The sequence below is a fragment of the Porites lutea genome, chromosome 9, assembly GCF_958299795.1.
Source record: "Porites lutea chromosome 9, jaPorLute2.1, whole genome shotgun sequence".
NCBI classification, from domain to species: Eukaryota; Metazoa; Cnidaria; class Anthozoa; order Scleractinia; family Poritidae; genus Porites; species Porites lutea.
This window is the reverse complement of record NC_133209.1, coordinates 14,385,972-14,403,916: the sequence shown is the minus strand read 5'-3', so window position 1 is coordinate 14,403,916 and position 17,945 is coordinate 14,385,972. Positions and strand designations below refer to the sequence as shown.

Below are 17,945 nucleotides of genomic sequence, written 5' to 3'. Positions count from 1 at the left end.
AGTGACTGATATAAACCACACCCCACCCCATATTTGGTGCCCCTGTGGTCACAGCGGGAAAATGGTGTATTCTTGGCGAGAACTACCACCTACCGAGAAATAAGAAGTCAATGCAATACGCAGGATAGGGTTCGAGGAACGGGGAAAAGTTTACTTGTGAGTCCTTGATGATAAAATTTTGCGGTTTTGTGGCTAACAAGTGAATTAGAATTTTCCTTATCAGAATAAAATAACACCATACAAATGATTCCGAACAAAAACTCAAATCATGTAGTCAATAAATACAGTTTCTTTATAAGATCCTCTTTATTTGGCGTTGAAAGATAAAGAACAAAATTTTAACACACTTTGTACACAAACCGGCCGATGAGCCACATGGACAAGCGAGACCCACAGCCAAAAAGCCTGTTCATAATATAGCGAATATAGCCGGATGCAAGATTATAAGCGAAACTCTTAGAGCTGAGGTAAGAAATCAAACTAAGAGACCTAATAAGGAAAGTTAAAATAAACAGAGTTATTGTGGTTAATTATATAGACTCTATTAAGATTTGAGAAGAAATGGCTTTGTCCGTACTTCGTTTGTTTTTCTCACGGCTCACATTCATTTATCAAACAAATTTGTCTTTCTCTGATATATATATATATATTTTTTCAACACTATAATTTTGTCGTAAGCACCTTCACCGCACGTGCTCAATTTGCCTGTGTTTATCGTTTCAAAGCGACTAATAGCTATTGATGAGGAGAGCTTGCCGACAGGCTACAGTAGCTACTATTCGACGACCGTCTGTTACAACGCAAACCATGCCGCATCCGATAAAGTTGATAAAGGGTGTATCCGTAGTCTATTTTCCTTTACTAAGTTTTACAACTGCAATTCTCTGTTTAATTTAAAGTAAAATTCACGATAACATGAGGGTTTCCTAAAACCTCTTGCTATGCTGCGGCCCCGGGGGGGGATACCCCCTTATATAAGCTATATAGGTATGTGCTGCCCCATCGGGTAGGGCTTTGCGCCGTTTTGGTCTGAAAACGGGTATAGCTTTCGAGGGAACCACGGGAGTGTATGAACGTAGTTATTGTTTCAATTCCAAATGAATAGAGCGAAATGGAAATATGCGAATTGGAAATACATTTGAAGAATTCTTTTGTTTGCGCTCTAATCTAAGTAATGATGACATAATTTATGCCTAAAGGCCAGGTCTGAAAACGGGTATGGATTTTGGAGGTGTGGTCTGAAAACGGGAGAGGCCGAAATGACATTTTTTGGGTCAGGATTTTGAGAACCGGGCGGCACACCCCCACCAAGAATTCCCAGGAGCACCCCCCGGGGCTGCAGCAGGAGCAGTTAAATACTTAACTCTGGGTCAGGGGGCTGTAAAACAAGCAAAAGGCAAGCGAAGTCCTAGGCACGCACGACAGGGGAAGGCGCAGCTCCTCGTTCACTTCTCGCTTGCCTTCGCGCGCCAGAAAAACTGGAAAAAATAGCGCCTGTTCTGCAGGCTATAGCCGGTGTGGCAGGTGTTTGAGGGGGGAAGGGTAATGATTAAGCGCGCAAGTACCTAGTACATAGTGGGGGCACCCATGGGGAGCGCGTCCTTTAAGTGTTTCTTCCCCTTCCAACAGAGACCTTTAGATGACGAGAACGACTACGAGTCCGTGATATGACTGAAAGATTTTACGCGTATTCTCAAAAGAGACAATCCTGAGGGACCGCTAGCAGTCAAGTGTAGTTGAAGCTTTAAAGATTATAATACATCCTTTTGTTGTTGGCAATGTTTCTTAGGCAAAACAAAATCTGCTTGCTTATAAGAATTTCCGCAACACTGAGTCTTCCTTAAAACATTTGTGTGTTTCTGTCTTTCGCTTTAACTAAATGTCCTCGTTCCTTTAAAGAATTAAGATTATCTCGCTAAATTTACCAAACCAATTCAATGTACCGTCTAGAAACAATTTAAGCACGTAGATCACTGTATTTTCTGATATTGAGATTAAGTTTCTAAATCTTCGTTCAAATATCTACTGTTTCTGATGCCCAAAATTGAATTTAATGATCTGGTTTCCAATTCAAGTCTGGTAAAAATTGTAAAATGCCTTCGATGAGAAACATAAAATGGGTTTCGTCTTTTCAGGAATCTTCCATGAGTCATTAAAATGAATTTTCTTCCATGGCTCAACTTTGACGAAAGCTTAAAATGTTAGAGGTGCTGTCTGACCTTGAATTAGAAACCTCAAAAATAATACAACAAATCACAGGAGCCAAAAAAGTCTCGAACAAAGCCGAAGGTTAAGATTTTCTGACGATGCGTGCCAATTACTAGCCCCTACTTGCTATGATAGCCTCAGATCAGGCCCAATTGGAGAGGTTCTCATTCATTCTCGCAAAGCGAAACGAAAATAGAGCCTGATCTCAGGTTACTTTGAGAAAATCCCTTTTAATGATAAAATTTTTTTTTTTTTTGTTTATGAAAAATTGTCTTCTAAGGTCCCAAGTATCATACTGAAGATACAAACAACAGATATGAACTTTGAAAACCTGCTAGGCTGAATAGTGTTCAAAACTTCCGTTGACATCTATCAAATTTTTTCCTCTTGTCATCCGTGCTTTCTCTTGCTTTTGCTATGTTAGTCTTTGACCTTCCGTCAACGGTTGAAGGCGATTATTTTTATCATTCACTCAATTAGTTCCCCAAGCCTTTCTCTCTGTCTGACTTATTTGGACAACATTCAAGACACACCTCCTTTGAGAGAAAAATGAATGTATCACGCACTTACAGAGAAAGTTTTCTTAAAAACACCGTATCACCTTTAGTCTGGCGTAAACTCAGTGGTAAATTGTGTTCATTTCAAAGAGCATTTGGTCATGTTTTTAATACCCCCCCTCCTAAAAACATTATTTTCCAAAACTACTTTTGCCAATGTGATACTGTTTTGAGTGAAAAGGCAGTACTGTATTATTTCCGCTTTTTGGTTATTTTGGAGAAGAAGGGTAGGGAAATATCTTCTGCGGATTTGTTAGCTGAATAATACGCTTTTTCTGATGGTGTGCAAATATTGACGAGTATCAGCACAATCTCATTCTTAAACAAATCCTTTCGACGATGACACGCGTGGCTATACATCATATAGCCGTTACAGAATTTTGCAGTTAAATGCGTATTAGACCTGCTAATCCTTAAGTCACTGGCAAAATAATTTCTACTATTTGGCTTCAAGTTAATTTCCTTTTATCGTCCGTGCCGCGCTGATAGCGCAGACACAAAGCTGGTTGACTAAGACACTAGCCTCTCTGTCTAGCAATGTTAATCTTCTTTAAATGCAATCTTTTATCGATTTTGTCAACTTAACCTCAACAGTTATTGTTTTAATATTTAATTTTATTTTTTTTACGGTTTCCTTTGCTAAATCAATAAAACAAAATCAGCAAAGACCTCCTAGAGTCTTGTGGAAAGTTTCTTCTTGAAAAATGTGTTAGTTCTTTTCAGTCAAGGTGGAATCTAATGTGAAAACTGTTTGTTTCGCTCTTAACAGCAACTATCTGAGGGAGTTACCGAAAGAGATACAGATGGGGACACACAAAAACCGGAATTGTGCTGGAATAGAACTATGCAACGCACAAAGTACACAAAGTCTTGGAGTTTACTCAACTCAAGGGAAGATCACTTTTCGCAAAGGTCGGAAAAGATTAGAAATTTGTTTGCTTGTCTTATGTGGAATACTTCTCTTGATTTGTGTCGTGTTAGCTATTTTGTTTGCGATGGAACTTGCTGAGCATAGTGAAGATGAGACAAAGTCGCCAACGCATTTTACAAATGGCCGACCAACTTCAGTACCAGAACCTACCTCTCGAGCATTGGAGCCGACAGTCTGTAACACCGCAGCATGTTTGGAAATAGCTGCGAGATTTGCGAGAAACATGAATGAGTCAGTAGATCCGTGCGAGGACTTTTTTCATTTTGCATGCGACGGCTGGATAAGGGACAATCCGATTCCACCATCAGAAAACGAGTTCATCACTTTCATAAAAAAGATTCAAGCTAACAACGTAAAGCTTCGAAACTTGCTCGAGGACGCCACTGGTAATTACAGTGACCCAATAATGAAAGCCAAGCGATTCTATCGTTCCTGTATGAATGAAGATGAAGTTGAGAGAACGACCAAAAAGCAAATGCAAGAGCTTATAGCAAGCCTTGGATCGTGGGCTTTGGACAATGACACATGGAATGGAACAAAGTGGAATTGGAAGGCTGCCCTTGTCACGATTCAAAAAACATTTTTGCATTCTTCGCCTCTCTTTACTATCGATGTGTTAACAGATCCTAGACAATCCACAAAGCATATTGTTAAGGTAAGCCCTGTCACAAATACCTCTCACCGTGAACCCAATTCGAGGGCCTTACTGAAGTTACAAACCGAGTTTTTTCGGCCAGGGGGTACATAAGCCACTCAAAAAGACCTTTGACCCAGCATCTACTTTCGCAGTTTTACTATATCTTCTTTGGTTTCCCAAAAGCAAGGCTGCATTGCCTTTTAACTGTGTTTTGACCTTGTCAATAATTTTTTCCCTATTTTTCTTGCAGCTCAATGTCCCAGAGTTGAGTTTTATCCGGGAAGAGTATCTTGCAAACAGCAGCAAAGTGACAAAGGTAAATTCTCGCATATGACATCAAAGTAGATAACTTCAAAGTAACTTGCATTTTTGTAAATCTCAATCGGCACTAAACAAAACAAGGATTTAAATTGTACTGATAGCACTTTGCTTCTCATGTTCTACGCTGCTGTTTTTTTTTTTTTTTTTTTTTTTTGCGATATACATCTACTGATAAACATTACCGAAAAATTTTTGACTTCGTGGCTTATCCTGCTGACACTGAAATGAAATTCCTTCAGGGTGAGGCCTGAAATCTAAAGTAGTAGGGGGTGTAAGCAACTAGAACGGCGACGGTAACGAAAACGTCAGTGCATTATCGTTCTTTTAAAATATATGGCGGTTATCTCAACTGGGTAAATTGGTTAAATGAAACCGAGATGTCAGCAGAGTTGAATTTTTAGGGAGCTCATCAAAGTTGAAAAGAGAGAAAAAAAGTCTCCCGTTGCATTTGTGCAGTGACGGTCAGAGAAGAAATGTACAAAAAAGCGTGATCATTATGGTTATCAAACTAATAGCATTTTGGACGTCTCCGTTGCCGTCGTCATCGTGTTTTGTTAAGCTATATCGGATAGCTTTCGTAACAGCAACGGCGGAGAACTAGAACAAGCCGTTCACACACATCGAACATCGTGCTGGAGCCGCGGTTGGCCGAGAGGGTCTGGTGAAGTAATCCCAGTCCTCACTCCAGAATATTTAACTTCCGTTTCAGTGGATTCCAGTCCTCGCCCCTATTTATTCACTTCCGCTACGGTCCGAATAGCTGTTCACACTAATGATGACACAGAACTTATCCGATATGTGACGCACCACTTAAAAGGTCGGCGCGGCGCAGCTTCGTTTCGTTACAGAAATCGCACTGAAATCACGGTTCTTATGTGTGAACAGAAGCCCTATTCGGTATGGTCTTCGCGCCGGCGCAAAAGCTATCGGGTACACTAGTAGCGTAAACACAGGTCTCACCGCGCCCCACCAAAACCGCCGGCTACGCAGTCAAGATATGTCTTCCATAATATACTAAGCCGGGGTCAGTTTAAACATATCAATCATGTTAGTCCAACTTTATGCAATTATGTCTTTGGCTGCAGTATGTGTTGTCAGTTTAATCACCTTGTTGGACGGTGTTTGGCATTGTTGGATCATGTTTGAAAAGCTATCAACCGGTTTACACGAGCACTGACTATCTTGACGGCCACTGTTGTTCATAAAATAATTCTTTCATCGCCGCATAAGCCTCTTTACACTACCCGTACTCTACACTTTCCGATCAACGAAATACACTTACCCCTCCAAAGTCAAGAGACTTTTTCTTCTAGGCTACAATACTCGTCACATTTGTTGAAACACTTGCCTCGTTAAGCTCTCACCTCCAATGTTGATTCAAGTATTACTCTTCTGTTTCAACACTGAGGAAGAAGAGAAGAATTACACACAGGGAAAAGTTAGAAAAGTCGGTTGAGTAGGTCTGACATGCAAAATGCTCAGTTTTCGTGTGGTGTTTCAACGAAATTTGACAACTTTTGTGGTAACAGGGCCAATCAACCGGCAAATTTAAAGTATTATTTTCCAAACTGCTGCAAAACAACGGATCAATTTTCCTACTCATTGTATCGAAAAATAATCAGATTCAAAATGTTTGATTTGGGGCTCACCCTTAGTGTTCAACCTTCAAATTCACTGACGATTAACCTTCACCAAAACAGATAAAGAATTAATTTAAAATAATAGAGCCTAGAAAAATATAAGTTAAAGACAAAGAAATCTTCACAGGATATTACACCGAGGAAAACCATGGATTGGAGAAAACTACGTCTATCGTGATGACAAAGTTAGTATTTCTCATTGCTCACTTCATCTTCACATCAAAACAATTTCGTAAGAGCCTAACCTCGTTAATAATCCATCGCATAAAAAAAATGGAAACTTCTGTTGAATTAAATGTTTCTTTTCAGTTGCGTATGATATTTATTACTTTTACTGTTGCAAATATAGAAGAAGCGCGCCTACTTAGAATACATGACAACTGTGGGCATACTTCTTGGAGGTCAAAAGGCTACCACGGAACAACACATGCGAAGAATCCTGGAGTTTGAAGAGAAACTTGCGAGGGTAACTATGTTAATATAAAATTCAGTTTCTTAACTAAGAATTCGAGTTAAAACTGAGAGTTTTGCATTTCCAATTTCAAATGACAACCACCATTCCAGGGATTAATAAAGTAACGTGTTAGAGCACGCATTTTGTTTTTCCTTGATTTGATTTTGTTTTTTAGTACTCCGCAAAGAGCCAGAAATGATATCGACTTGCGAGACTCGAATTTCATTTTTGTCACCGTAAAACGCCGCCAAACGGTACCCCTTCGGAATGAAACTGAATAATAGGAAATGTCGCGAACGAAAGGACAATACCACCCTCTTTACATTATTAGTTGACATTGTATTTGTAGTAAGCTTGTGTATTTGTGTCCTGTGATTTTTACTACTTTTCGACATGTAAGCCTCAAATCTACAACGAACTTTATTACCAATGTCATCTAAATTTGCCAAAGTTTACTACTCTATTACAAGTCCATACCAGCAAATAATATAATATAAAGTAAGACGGTTGATTTATCACACATTTCCAATGTTTCTAATGTATTCTGTTCTTAACGTGCCATTTTTTTTCTTTTTTACACAGAACATGCCTTCTAAAGCTGACCTTTACGAGAACACCCATAAAAGTATGACAATGGAGGAACTCCAGAAACACGTTCCTCGCGTTAGTAACATGATTCATGCTTATTCTTAATTTATCTTGTTACTTGTACAAATGTTTAGCATATTACGTGATTCTGACTAACATCGAGTTACCAGCTACATAAATATTTGTAAGTGGATTTACTTCATTGAATGCTTATCAGTCACATAAAAAATGTCCCCAAGGACGAGATTGCGAAGAAGAGTTTAAGTTAAAGTTGCTTATAAAACTCGCAGATTTACTACGGAAAGAATGAGATCGAGGTTATCACATGTTAACCACCAATTCTAGATGTACAAAACAAAAAAAAATTATACCTTGAATTTTAGCAGAGAGCCAACTTCATCAATGAGTGTTCAGTCTGAAGTACCTTCATTTGTAAGTTCCAATTCTCTTAATAGGTTGACAAAATCCACAGCTTCAACAGTTCTAGTTTATATGTGTCCTAATAAATGGAACTCAGCTATAAACTGCAAGTCCCCTTGGGCAGGACTCAGGACCATTTTTTAACTAAGTAGAATTTCTCAACAGTGGCCTGTTGCTACTATGAAATAGGTAGCTTTGGATGGCTTCGTGAGGCACCGCCATTAGAACTGGACTGTATATTGATAAAATTCAATTCATCTGATCTTAGTCTAACTTAATTAAGGCACTTTCTCAAACTCAGAGCTGTCCGCACGAACCGGTCATTTAGAAAATGAAATAGGGTTTTCTAAGATCGAGTTCTCGCTAAATACCCAACAACCCCATACATATTATTTAAAATTACGAATTGACTGATCTGGCTGGACCATTTTGGTTAAAAGTGAATTTCCCATTACGATGGGAAAGGTCTGGCAGGCCACTTCTGACAAGTGGGAATGGCTCCTAGTCTGAAACATAATACTTACAGCCTGTTTAGAGAAGTAAGCTTGTAATTCAAAGGCTCTTGTAAATCACGCTCTGAACAAACGATCTTCTTTACTCCAGTTTATTGTTTACTCGTAGAGAGGTTTCTAATGGCAATAATTAAACCGAAAGTAAGTTATAGATAATCGAACCGAATAATACTCAAATACAAAACAAAGAAAGGTACACCGAGAAAAACTAAAGAAGTAAACTAAAGGAAATCAAAAGAAACACACACACACACCTGACGGTGAAGATATATACGAACATTGAACGACGATAACGGTATACAAGCGATCCTCCAAAAACGGTAACAAACGTTACACTAAACGGCGGATTGACCTGGAACTCAAATTAAGCCAACGAAACCGCTGGTCGTAAATCAGTGGAAGCAGCTCCGTACTCATCAAGAGCCTTGCAGCTCTTCAGAACCTCTGATTTAATTGGACCCCTATGGGTTGCAGCTCTTTTGGTTTCGTGATGGTTTCCATTGTTAACTTTGTTTGTTCATTGTTTTCCCAACCAATCCATTGAGGTTTAATCCGAGAGCTGCAAGGTCACCCTACCTCATGCCCCCCCCTCTCTCTCTCTCTCTCTTATCAGTTCCACCATCTTTACGCTGTTCCTTTTGTCTCACTAGTTTCAGTGGTTGGCTCACTTGAACACCTTGTTCACAGAACATAATGCAACACTGAACACTTCGGAAAATATCTTGGTACCTGCGCCCGATTACCTCCGAAACATGTCTGAAGTTGTACTTGCAACCAATAAGACGTAAGTACTTAAATCTGCATTGGCTTCTTACTGTAGGGTCTATAGTATAGTCAAGTACCTAAATTCGCTGAATTTAGCCCGCGTAAAGGGCGACATCGTTATTGCGATTGTTAGCGCTAGCAAAGTTTTGTCAGAGGAGCTGCGAATCGAAGCAGTGCGGAGAATGTAGAGTCTTCGGCGCTGGCTTCTCACGGCAGGGTGGCTTCGCCACCAAAACTTTCACACCTGCAAAAACAGTTCCACAAGTTACGGAGGCTACGTTGAATTCTCCACACTCGGTAAACTGAATTAAAGCAGAAAGAACTAGCTTTTCTTCAATTCTGATTGGTTGTTGCAGAACCCTATCAGATTACTTCATCTGGACTGTTCTAAGGAGATTAGTGCCATTCTTGTCCAGGCCCTTCCGAGAAGCAGAGACCAAATATAAAAGACTTACTTCTCACATCAAAGCAGAGCCGGCAAGATGGCTGACATGCATCACGACAACCAACTACCACCGCGGGCTCACATTTGCAACTGGAAGCCTGTACATCGAAAAAGCATTTGACAAGAAGATGATTCCATTGGTTTGTGCTAAACACAATTTTGTTCGAGTCCATTTAACTGTAACTCTTGTTTTTCAATATTTGAACTTTGAATTTTGTTGCATTTGAGTCTGTCAAAGAAATCCTGACCATCGCATAGAAAATTATACTGAGTAGTACTTAAGGAGGTTTAAACAGTTAACACGCGGAAATGAAAAAAAAAACTTTAACCATTCAAATTATAACTAAGAACTGTTCAAATTTTCCTCTTTGCGGACCATCATCCTATACCACTTTGACTAATCCGCTGCACTACAAACATCCCACTAAAAAACAACGAAACTTATATTAAAGTTCTTACTGCAGGTGAAGGAAATGATGGATAACATTAGACAAGCATTTCGAGAGGAAGTGTCCAATTTGACTTGGATTGATGATACAACAAGACCTAAAGTCTACGAAAAGGTAATTGTTGGGCAATCGTAAATGAACCCTCCAGAAGGGAACAGACATCGAGTTCTTGGTTATACAGTAAAACAAAATAAACACAGTATAAAACCGCGGGGGAACAGGTTTTTACGTGTCCAAGTTAACGAATAACTGAATGTGATGTACTCAATTTATCAGAGAAAGAGTAGTTACACTCGATTCCCGAGTCTGTGAGATAAACAACAAAAGGAGCCCAGTAAAATAAAGTTTTGTTTTGAGCTAATCTACACTTGCTATTTTCCACGCAGGAAGAGGCAATTGTTGAGAAGATCGGTTATCCTGAAATGTGCGTAAACAAGACATTACTTGAGGAGTACTACAAAGGGGTGAGTATCAAACGAGCAATACAACATTGTCTTAGTTGTATGTCTTAGCAAGTTAATATCGAAAAATCGATTGTTGTGTAACTGCTTTCATTTGCAACTTTTTTTAGCTGGAAGTGGATGATAAGCGATTTCTGCTTAACGAAGTAAACGTGAGCAAATGGTACTCATCCCAATCTCTCGGAAAACTCAGAAAACCGTCAACACGAGGACAGTAAGTACGGCACTTTGGTTGACTTTTAAGAATTATCGATATCAAAGAGGACCCGTTGGCTAGACTGCAAGAAGTTTATTATTTTTCTTTGCAAAATTTTTCCACGCATAACCCATGCACCGCGCCAGCGACGAAGTCACGAGCCGCGGTAAACGAGAGCGTATCCCTTATTGCAACATCGTTGTTTGCAATCACTGGCTGGGATAAGAACTGGACAGATTTTAAGAGAAAAGGCGGACTGTAAGCAGTCTACCTGGAGACCGTGTATAAAAAAATCTGATAACTTCTCAGCCATTCCCTATCGATATTGTTTTTCAACACTTCTAGGGACAAAGGTGATCTTTTATCTCATAAACTGGCCGGACATATGTTGGCAATTTAGCTGTGGGATTTTACAGGGGCGGAAGCCACTTTTCCTTTACAAATAATACACTTTTAACCACTGCATTCAATTTCAGATGGTTTAATGGACCACAATCTGTTAACGCGTACTACCAATGGGAGAAAAACGAGATAAGTGAGTTACAAATCCGTCATGATGTCTTTTTTTTTCACATTATTATTTACTTGTATCCTCGTTAATGGGCTAGACCAGCCGAGATGCTCAAAGGCTCGTTAGTGCAAATCTGTCCTCAGTGTTTACAGCCAAACAGCTTAGGAACTGAGTGGGATTCGAACAGCACGGCGGTCTAAATCAACTAGCACTCTTGAAAAAATACAAAGAAAACACCTTCTTTCATTTTTTGCATTTCAGATATCCTCGCAGGAATACTTCAGCCGCCATTTTACCATGGCCGCTTGGCACCATGGTAAGGACGGATTATTGTTTCTTTAAATTAAAGAAGCCCGTCTCTACAATAAAAAGCGAATTCAGTCTAAAATTGATGTAAGTTGCCTCAAGCCTCAGTTTCAAAGCGAGGCTAAAAGCGAAGCTATTAATATGAAAATGGTTTTTTATTCTCATGCAAATAAAACTCATTTTCAAAAGAAAGCTTTTACACTTAGTTTCGTTTTGATAAGTAGAGTTTCTGGAACTGGGAAATGGCCTGAAAATTAAAAAGGTAAAAGAAACTTTTAGTGATCTAAATGTAAGATTTGAACATCGCCTTATTTTGCTCTTAAATTTCGCGGCGCTGAACTTGAGGATGATAGCCACTTCCAGCCGACCAGATTCCTTTTCTTTAACTACGTTTATGCAGTTAAAGAAAAAAAGGACTCAGGGAACGAATTTGAGAAGGACCAAAATTGTTTTATATGCAACGATTGGGAAACTACCTGGGCAACTACACAATAAAATGAAGAAGCAAGAATTACTAATCGTATCTACGTACCCAGATGTTAAAGGCAAGTTGCTCATGTGTATTTGTATACACCTGTATCTATTCCTGTGTTACTAGTTTGTGGTAACTCAAAGGAAACTAAGGTGTCCCCATCCTAAAACAAATAATAACTTAAGATCAGATTGTTTCACCTGCTAGGATCAGTTTTAACTTGCAAGGCAGCTGTCTTGTAAACACGAGGCAAAAAGAGAGCACTTGTTTCAGCCTTAGGATAGCAATTTTGCTTTGGCAATACTGGCGGTAGGACCAGCTTGCATCCCATCCTCCCCAACCCCCTCCATCCCCCCCCCCCCCCCCTCCACTCACACCGAACATTTCAACAGAGCGATGAACTAAACTACTAATGTAGTACTTGGTTTACATTTTATTTTCCTCTTGTTTGTGTCTTATTATCTTACCATCCTAAAAAACAAAGGAAAATAAAATTTAAACCAAGGATAAAATACAAACATGTGGATCAGTAATGGGACCATTAAACGTGCTGTTTGTCTGGGTTCCCGGCAGGGCCGCTAATTTTGGTGGTATAGGAATAGTCCTGGCTCACGAGCTCACACACGGATTCGATAGCGTCGGTAAGGTGTTCAGAATCTTGTCAGTTATCCCTGATTATGTATTCAGAAGACCCGATATCACTTAATTGTTGTTCTATTTCTTATCACAGCTATCTTATTGGGTTTCTTTTATTACATCCATTTTGAAATCACTGGTGATCCCTGCAATCTGATTAGCTCTGAGCAGTGTGATTTATTCACGAATAGCACTATTTTTTTGCTTTTTATCACAACTGCTCTAAATCGCATCATTTCTGTTTTAAATTGCACCATTTTTGCTCCACATCGCATCATTGCTGTTTCGGATACAAAATGAGATGTAAAAAGCCTTCTTGTTTCCACTTTTTAGCAAACCGACGACCAGATCAGTATAAGTTTGTTACTGAAATAAACTGAATTCTGCAATTTCATAATGGCTGTAATAAAGTGGTACTTCGTGTCGTGCAATTTGGGTCTTAAATCATACTTGTGATTTCAAACCGAACTCGCGCTGCGCTTGTCCGATTTAAAAAACACGCGTATGATTTCAAACCAAATGGCACTCCACTCAGATCGATTACCATTATTAATCAAACACAACATAGTGACAGTCCAATGAGGATGCTATGCAATATATCAAGCACGCTGTTTCATTTTCCATGATTCTCTTTCTCTCAGTTGAAATCTCGGCCCATTTTCTCCACTATCGGATGATTTTAACAGATTTCAGGCCTCCGATTTTAGCCAAACATACTACATACTACATTTGTTAGCCCATAAATTGAAATTTTAATCGTGTCGCGGCAACGTTGTTTTCACCAAGTTTACAGAATCTAAGAAAACGCTTTTTAAGAAAGAGATCCTTAAGCTAGTAAATATTTGTCCAAAAATTTGGTGGAGTATCCATTTTCGTCTCCTGAATTGGCACTTGTATAGAATAGCCTATGAAAACAGCAAAGTACATTTCTCTCTGATAACTTGAAAGACCAAAACAAAAAAGCGCAAGTGAGGAGATTTTTTCCCTTTACGCATTCACATTCTTTGCTCTCCATTTGGCTCTTTCCTCAAAATTCACTTCACTGATTTTTTTTTTCCTGTCTTTACCTACACAGGTCGCCAATTCAACAAATACGGTGAGATTAGTGACCCATGGTGGAGCAATTTTACTCTTACTGGTTTCAATGAGAAATCTCAGTGTCTTGTGGACCAATACAGTCAATACCCACTAGATATCGATGGTTTACAAATGTTTGTATGTATCAGATTTTTTCTCTAGATTATTTTATTTTTCACTTTGCTCGGTTTCCTTTGTTCTTTTTAGGGGAATATATAACATAACCCTTTATTATTATTGACTGTCTGGAAAGTTGGTGGAGGCTTTGATTGTAACAGGGGAGTGCGGGGAAGACAATAGCTGATAATAACCAAACTATTCAATATATACCTCCCTCGCTTATATTCCCCTCAACGTGTTTAAACATCCAAATAAAACAACACAAGTCAGTATTTTGGATTTCGATTTAATGAACTTACTACATTTTCTTGGACTTCATTTTCTTCGTCGGCTGTTGTCAGTCATAAAGCAATGTCCTTCGAACTAGAAATTCGAATCAACGGCCGCGTCACTTTTAAAGAAATTTGACATAACATCTCCATCGTCTACCTGCGAACATCCTGGTTTGCAATGTGACTCGTCGGACGACTGACACAAAAATCTGTCTCCGTGGAAGGTCCGAAAGAGTTTTCAAAACTGCTCTGCCTAAGCTCTGCCTTAACGTTAAGAATACTTTTTCCTCTCAGTTAATCAATTCTTTCTGGTAAAACTACTGTTTGACCATGTTTGACTACTCCACATGAATTGACAATTTCCATATTTTAGAATTCAACCTTAAATAATTCGCGGCCCTTGGGAATAAGCATCTCTAGAGAATTAGGGCCTGTTTACATGGAGGTGGGGGACCCCAGGAAGGTGAGGTAACATGTGGTGGGTCACCCCACCTATCATGTAAACGTGATCAAATTAAAATGAGAGATCAAGCGGGTTACCTCACCTACCTGGGGTCCCCCACCTCCATGTAAACAGGCCCTTAATTATCCATTCCTTCCGAGTCACCTTTCTTTTATCATTCTACAGGTTGACGGTAAACTTACCTTATCTGAGAATATTGCAGACAACGGAGCTCTTCATATTGCTTTTAGGGTGAGTCTACAAATGCTTTTGTTCCGTTGAAAAAAGGGGTATTATTAGGTCCTGTATCAAAGATTTTACGCAGAGATGATGCGGGGCAGAAATGAAATCTGAGTGGGAATCCAAATACAGTCGAGGCTCTATGTGCGAACACCTCTCGTAAGCGACCACCTCCCATAAACGACCGCCAATCCAAACCACCAAAACTTTCTCAATCAAAGCCTTACAGCTGGAACCTCTAGTAAACGACCGCCTCCCGTAAGCGACCACGACCACTTTTTGGGCCTGACGGGTTAATGATTTTCCATTGTTTTCACCTCCTGTAAGCGACCACTTGACGCATTCTCTGATCTCTATGTTCGCTGTGTGCTTTATGCTACTTGGAACATACGAGTAACTTTCGTGACAATATGGAACTACACATGTCGTAACACATTGCATGCAATAAATTATCTTCCATAAAGTAGATGTGCCTATACCCCTTCTCGGAAGAGGCCTCCTGTGGTTCGATTCTTGTAAACCAGCCAGTCTTTGCATTTAGGGTAGTCACTTAGTAGAGGTTCGCCTGTATGTTTTCAGCTCCTGATATGTTTTGTAACCAGCATTGGTAAAGTCCTACAACGTTGAAACTATCAATTTCCCTCAGTTTGGCCAAAGCTGTTGCAAAGTAGCTAGGCCAATAACTGCGTTTTTTCTAACGCCATTATGAAGAGCTACTAATAACGTCCTTTGCCTTTTTATCCACTTTAAAGGGGGGTAAACGGATTCAGTATTAAGGGTAGGAAACGACATTCAGTTTTAACATGGAAATTTCATTCGTTAGGCTGGAGTGTGTGTGATACGTACATACCGAGGTTAACACAGACGTTTACCTTTTTTTTTTTTTTTTTTTTTTCCATTTAGAAGCGCCGTATATTTTTCTTCAGTGGAGTGAAATGAGCTAACTTTTCAAATTCTTCCATACAGGCTTACCAAAACTGGGTTAGTAGATACGGCACTGAAGAGCTGATGCCCGGATTGAAAAGGTCCAGCGAACAGTTGTTCTTCTTGAGTTATGCACAGGTACTAAAGAAGTGATTGACACATTTTCTTGAGATTATCTACAATACGGAGTAATACACAGCGATTACTCTGGAATTATAGTTTACTAACTAATAGTTTAGTATGTTTTAACAGCAGATATTATCTGATAATTCATAAATATCCCCGCTCGTACTCTCGTCTCATGGCACTTGAGTCTGAAACCTTTTTTGCTTTTATTTGTCTTAACTTTAATTTTCGCACTTCGCTTTGTTCATCCAACAAGTCACAGCTCACCTGGTACATGTATCGTGGTTCCCAAATGTTTAATTAAAGGGCAAACGCATAAAAATCGATGCCCTGTCTAAAAATTACTAGCAGAGATCTGTTAACTTCGTTGTCATCTCTTCTCTCAGATGTGGTGTAGTACGTTTACTCCTACGCAGATCTTTAGAAGATCTAAGACCGACACACACGCATTACCAATTTACAGGTAAGTATACTTCACTTCATCTGACCCTGGTGGTTTTTTTTGGCGGGATCGGTCATCCCTTCCTGCAAATCCCCAGATATCCACTTGGAAACCGTGAATGTGTGTGCTACGCTTGAAATTTCTCTACACCACCATTCATTTGCCACCTAATTTTTCAGGGTAAACGGTGTTTTATCCAACATGGAGGAGTTTACAAAGGCCTTCAACTGTCCAAAAGAGAGCAAGTTGAATCCTACAAAGCGCTGCAGAGTGTGGTAGGCACTTGAGCAAGCTGGCCAAACTGCAGCCGATTGTTTACTGCGCTTCCCTGTTTAGTTCCGTTTCATTTCCATTCAAAATGATTTAGATTAACGTAGCTAACACGAGTGAACCTATAATATTAAATGTACATACATGACAATATGATATTCCGTTCGAGGATTTATCAACTTTCAAGGTTTCTTCTAGTAACCTGGGAGTATCCTCGGCAGCCTCGCGAACTTGTTCGCAGGCTAGGTTTCTATAGAGATTAGTCTTAATGACTCACTTTGTAGCTTTAAGGCTAGTCTCTTAGAAGCTTGTAAAATTGTTGCAACTTAAGAGGATTGACTGAAATACCTTCTTTTATGAACATTTTATTGGCCTGCCATTGAGACACGCTTGTCACCATGTTGTTGGCATGGAAGTGGTAATTTCAAAACGAAATTCAACATATCTGGAAAGTAGAAGTAGTTATAGATGTGAAAAATAATGACTTGCTAAGATGCCTTTGCATCAAGAGACCTAGAATTCTTATCCTGAACTTTGGAGAAAAAAGGCGCGGTGCTATGGATACTAAAACTTTGAAACTTGAGATCATTTTAATAGTTGTCATACATTCTCGCTAACGTGGTTGCTCGCCGGAATATTATTTGCCAGCCCACGCGAAACGAAAGTAGAATCTGATCTCAGGTTAAAACCCTGCTAAAATCTGTTTGGCTGTTTTCTGATTCTGTTCAAGAATCACCTTGGAACTGGAGGACTTAGAGAAACAACGGAACAAAAGACAAGTGCATCTCGCAGGCTTAGAGTTGTTATTATGATACAACAATTGATCACTCGATAACACACATACTCATCAGAAGATATAACACTCTGACCGATCCTTCCTGGCGCGCATCTCTTCGAGCATTTTATGAATGTATAAAATTGAAAATCATTTATCCCACACTGTAAAATACTTAGGACTATAATCTTAGAAGTCTCATTCATTTGCTATAATAAAATAATTGTAAGTGACTGTATTATTTCGTCTCCTGATAAGTGACGTGTTAATAAAGAAAACGTTATACAATCATTCTTGATTTCCTTGTTGATTACTGGTTAATTAGAATTATTATTCATTCAAATCCCCCAGCTTATTCTTCAAAACCACCTAGCGCTTACCATATTTGGAAGACGTAAACAAATGCAATCGATGCGATGATATATTGCCCAAAGTATAATCGCAACTTCGTTCCCAGGCAGAGACGCAGTAGCCTAGCTGTTTATGTATGAGTAAATGTTTAAAAAATGGCGAAAAACTGAAGACGGGTCTCTAAAGACAACATTGACGAATTTCCAATTAAAACCCAACTGAAAAAATGCAAGAAAGCGCCAAAAATATTGCTCGATGGATGTCATCTACTTTCTAAGGAGAATCCGTTACATAATAACATCTGTTTATATCCTGAAACCGGGTGCCGAGAAACAGGCAAATGTTTTGAAGAGAGGCTACGAGGAGGTCAGGTTCAATGTCTCCATATGATACTCAG

The 17,945-nt window shown here is 39.3% G+C and overlaps 1 protein-coding gene across 1 annotated transcript; it reads left to right on the top strand.

Annotated features, from left to right (window-relative positions):
* Positions 1-3,521: 3,521 nt before the first annotated feature.
* LOC140947366 (endothelin-converting enzyme homolog) lies at positions 3,522-17,501 on the top strand. Its single transcript, XM_073396443.1, has 17 exons — positions 3,522-4,351; positions 4,584-4,649; positions 6,644-6,760; positions 7,331-7,411; positions 8,919-9,052; positions 9,390-9,618; positions 9,943-10,041; positions 10,314-10,391; positions 10,499-10,602; positions 11,061-11,119; positions 11,357-11,411; positions 12,447-12,514; positions 13,585-13,724; positions 14,607-14,672; positions 15,627-15,722; positions 16,097-16,173; positions 16,332-17,501. Exons 1-17 carry the CDS (start codon positions 3,569-3,571, stop codon positions 16,429-16,431), a joined length of 2,352 nt encoding a protein of 783 aa, XP_073252544.1. The 5' UTR covers positions 3,522-3,568; the 3' UTR covers positions 16,432-17,501.
* The last annotated feature ends 444 nt before the right edge of the window (positions 17,502-17,945 follow it).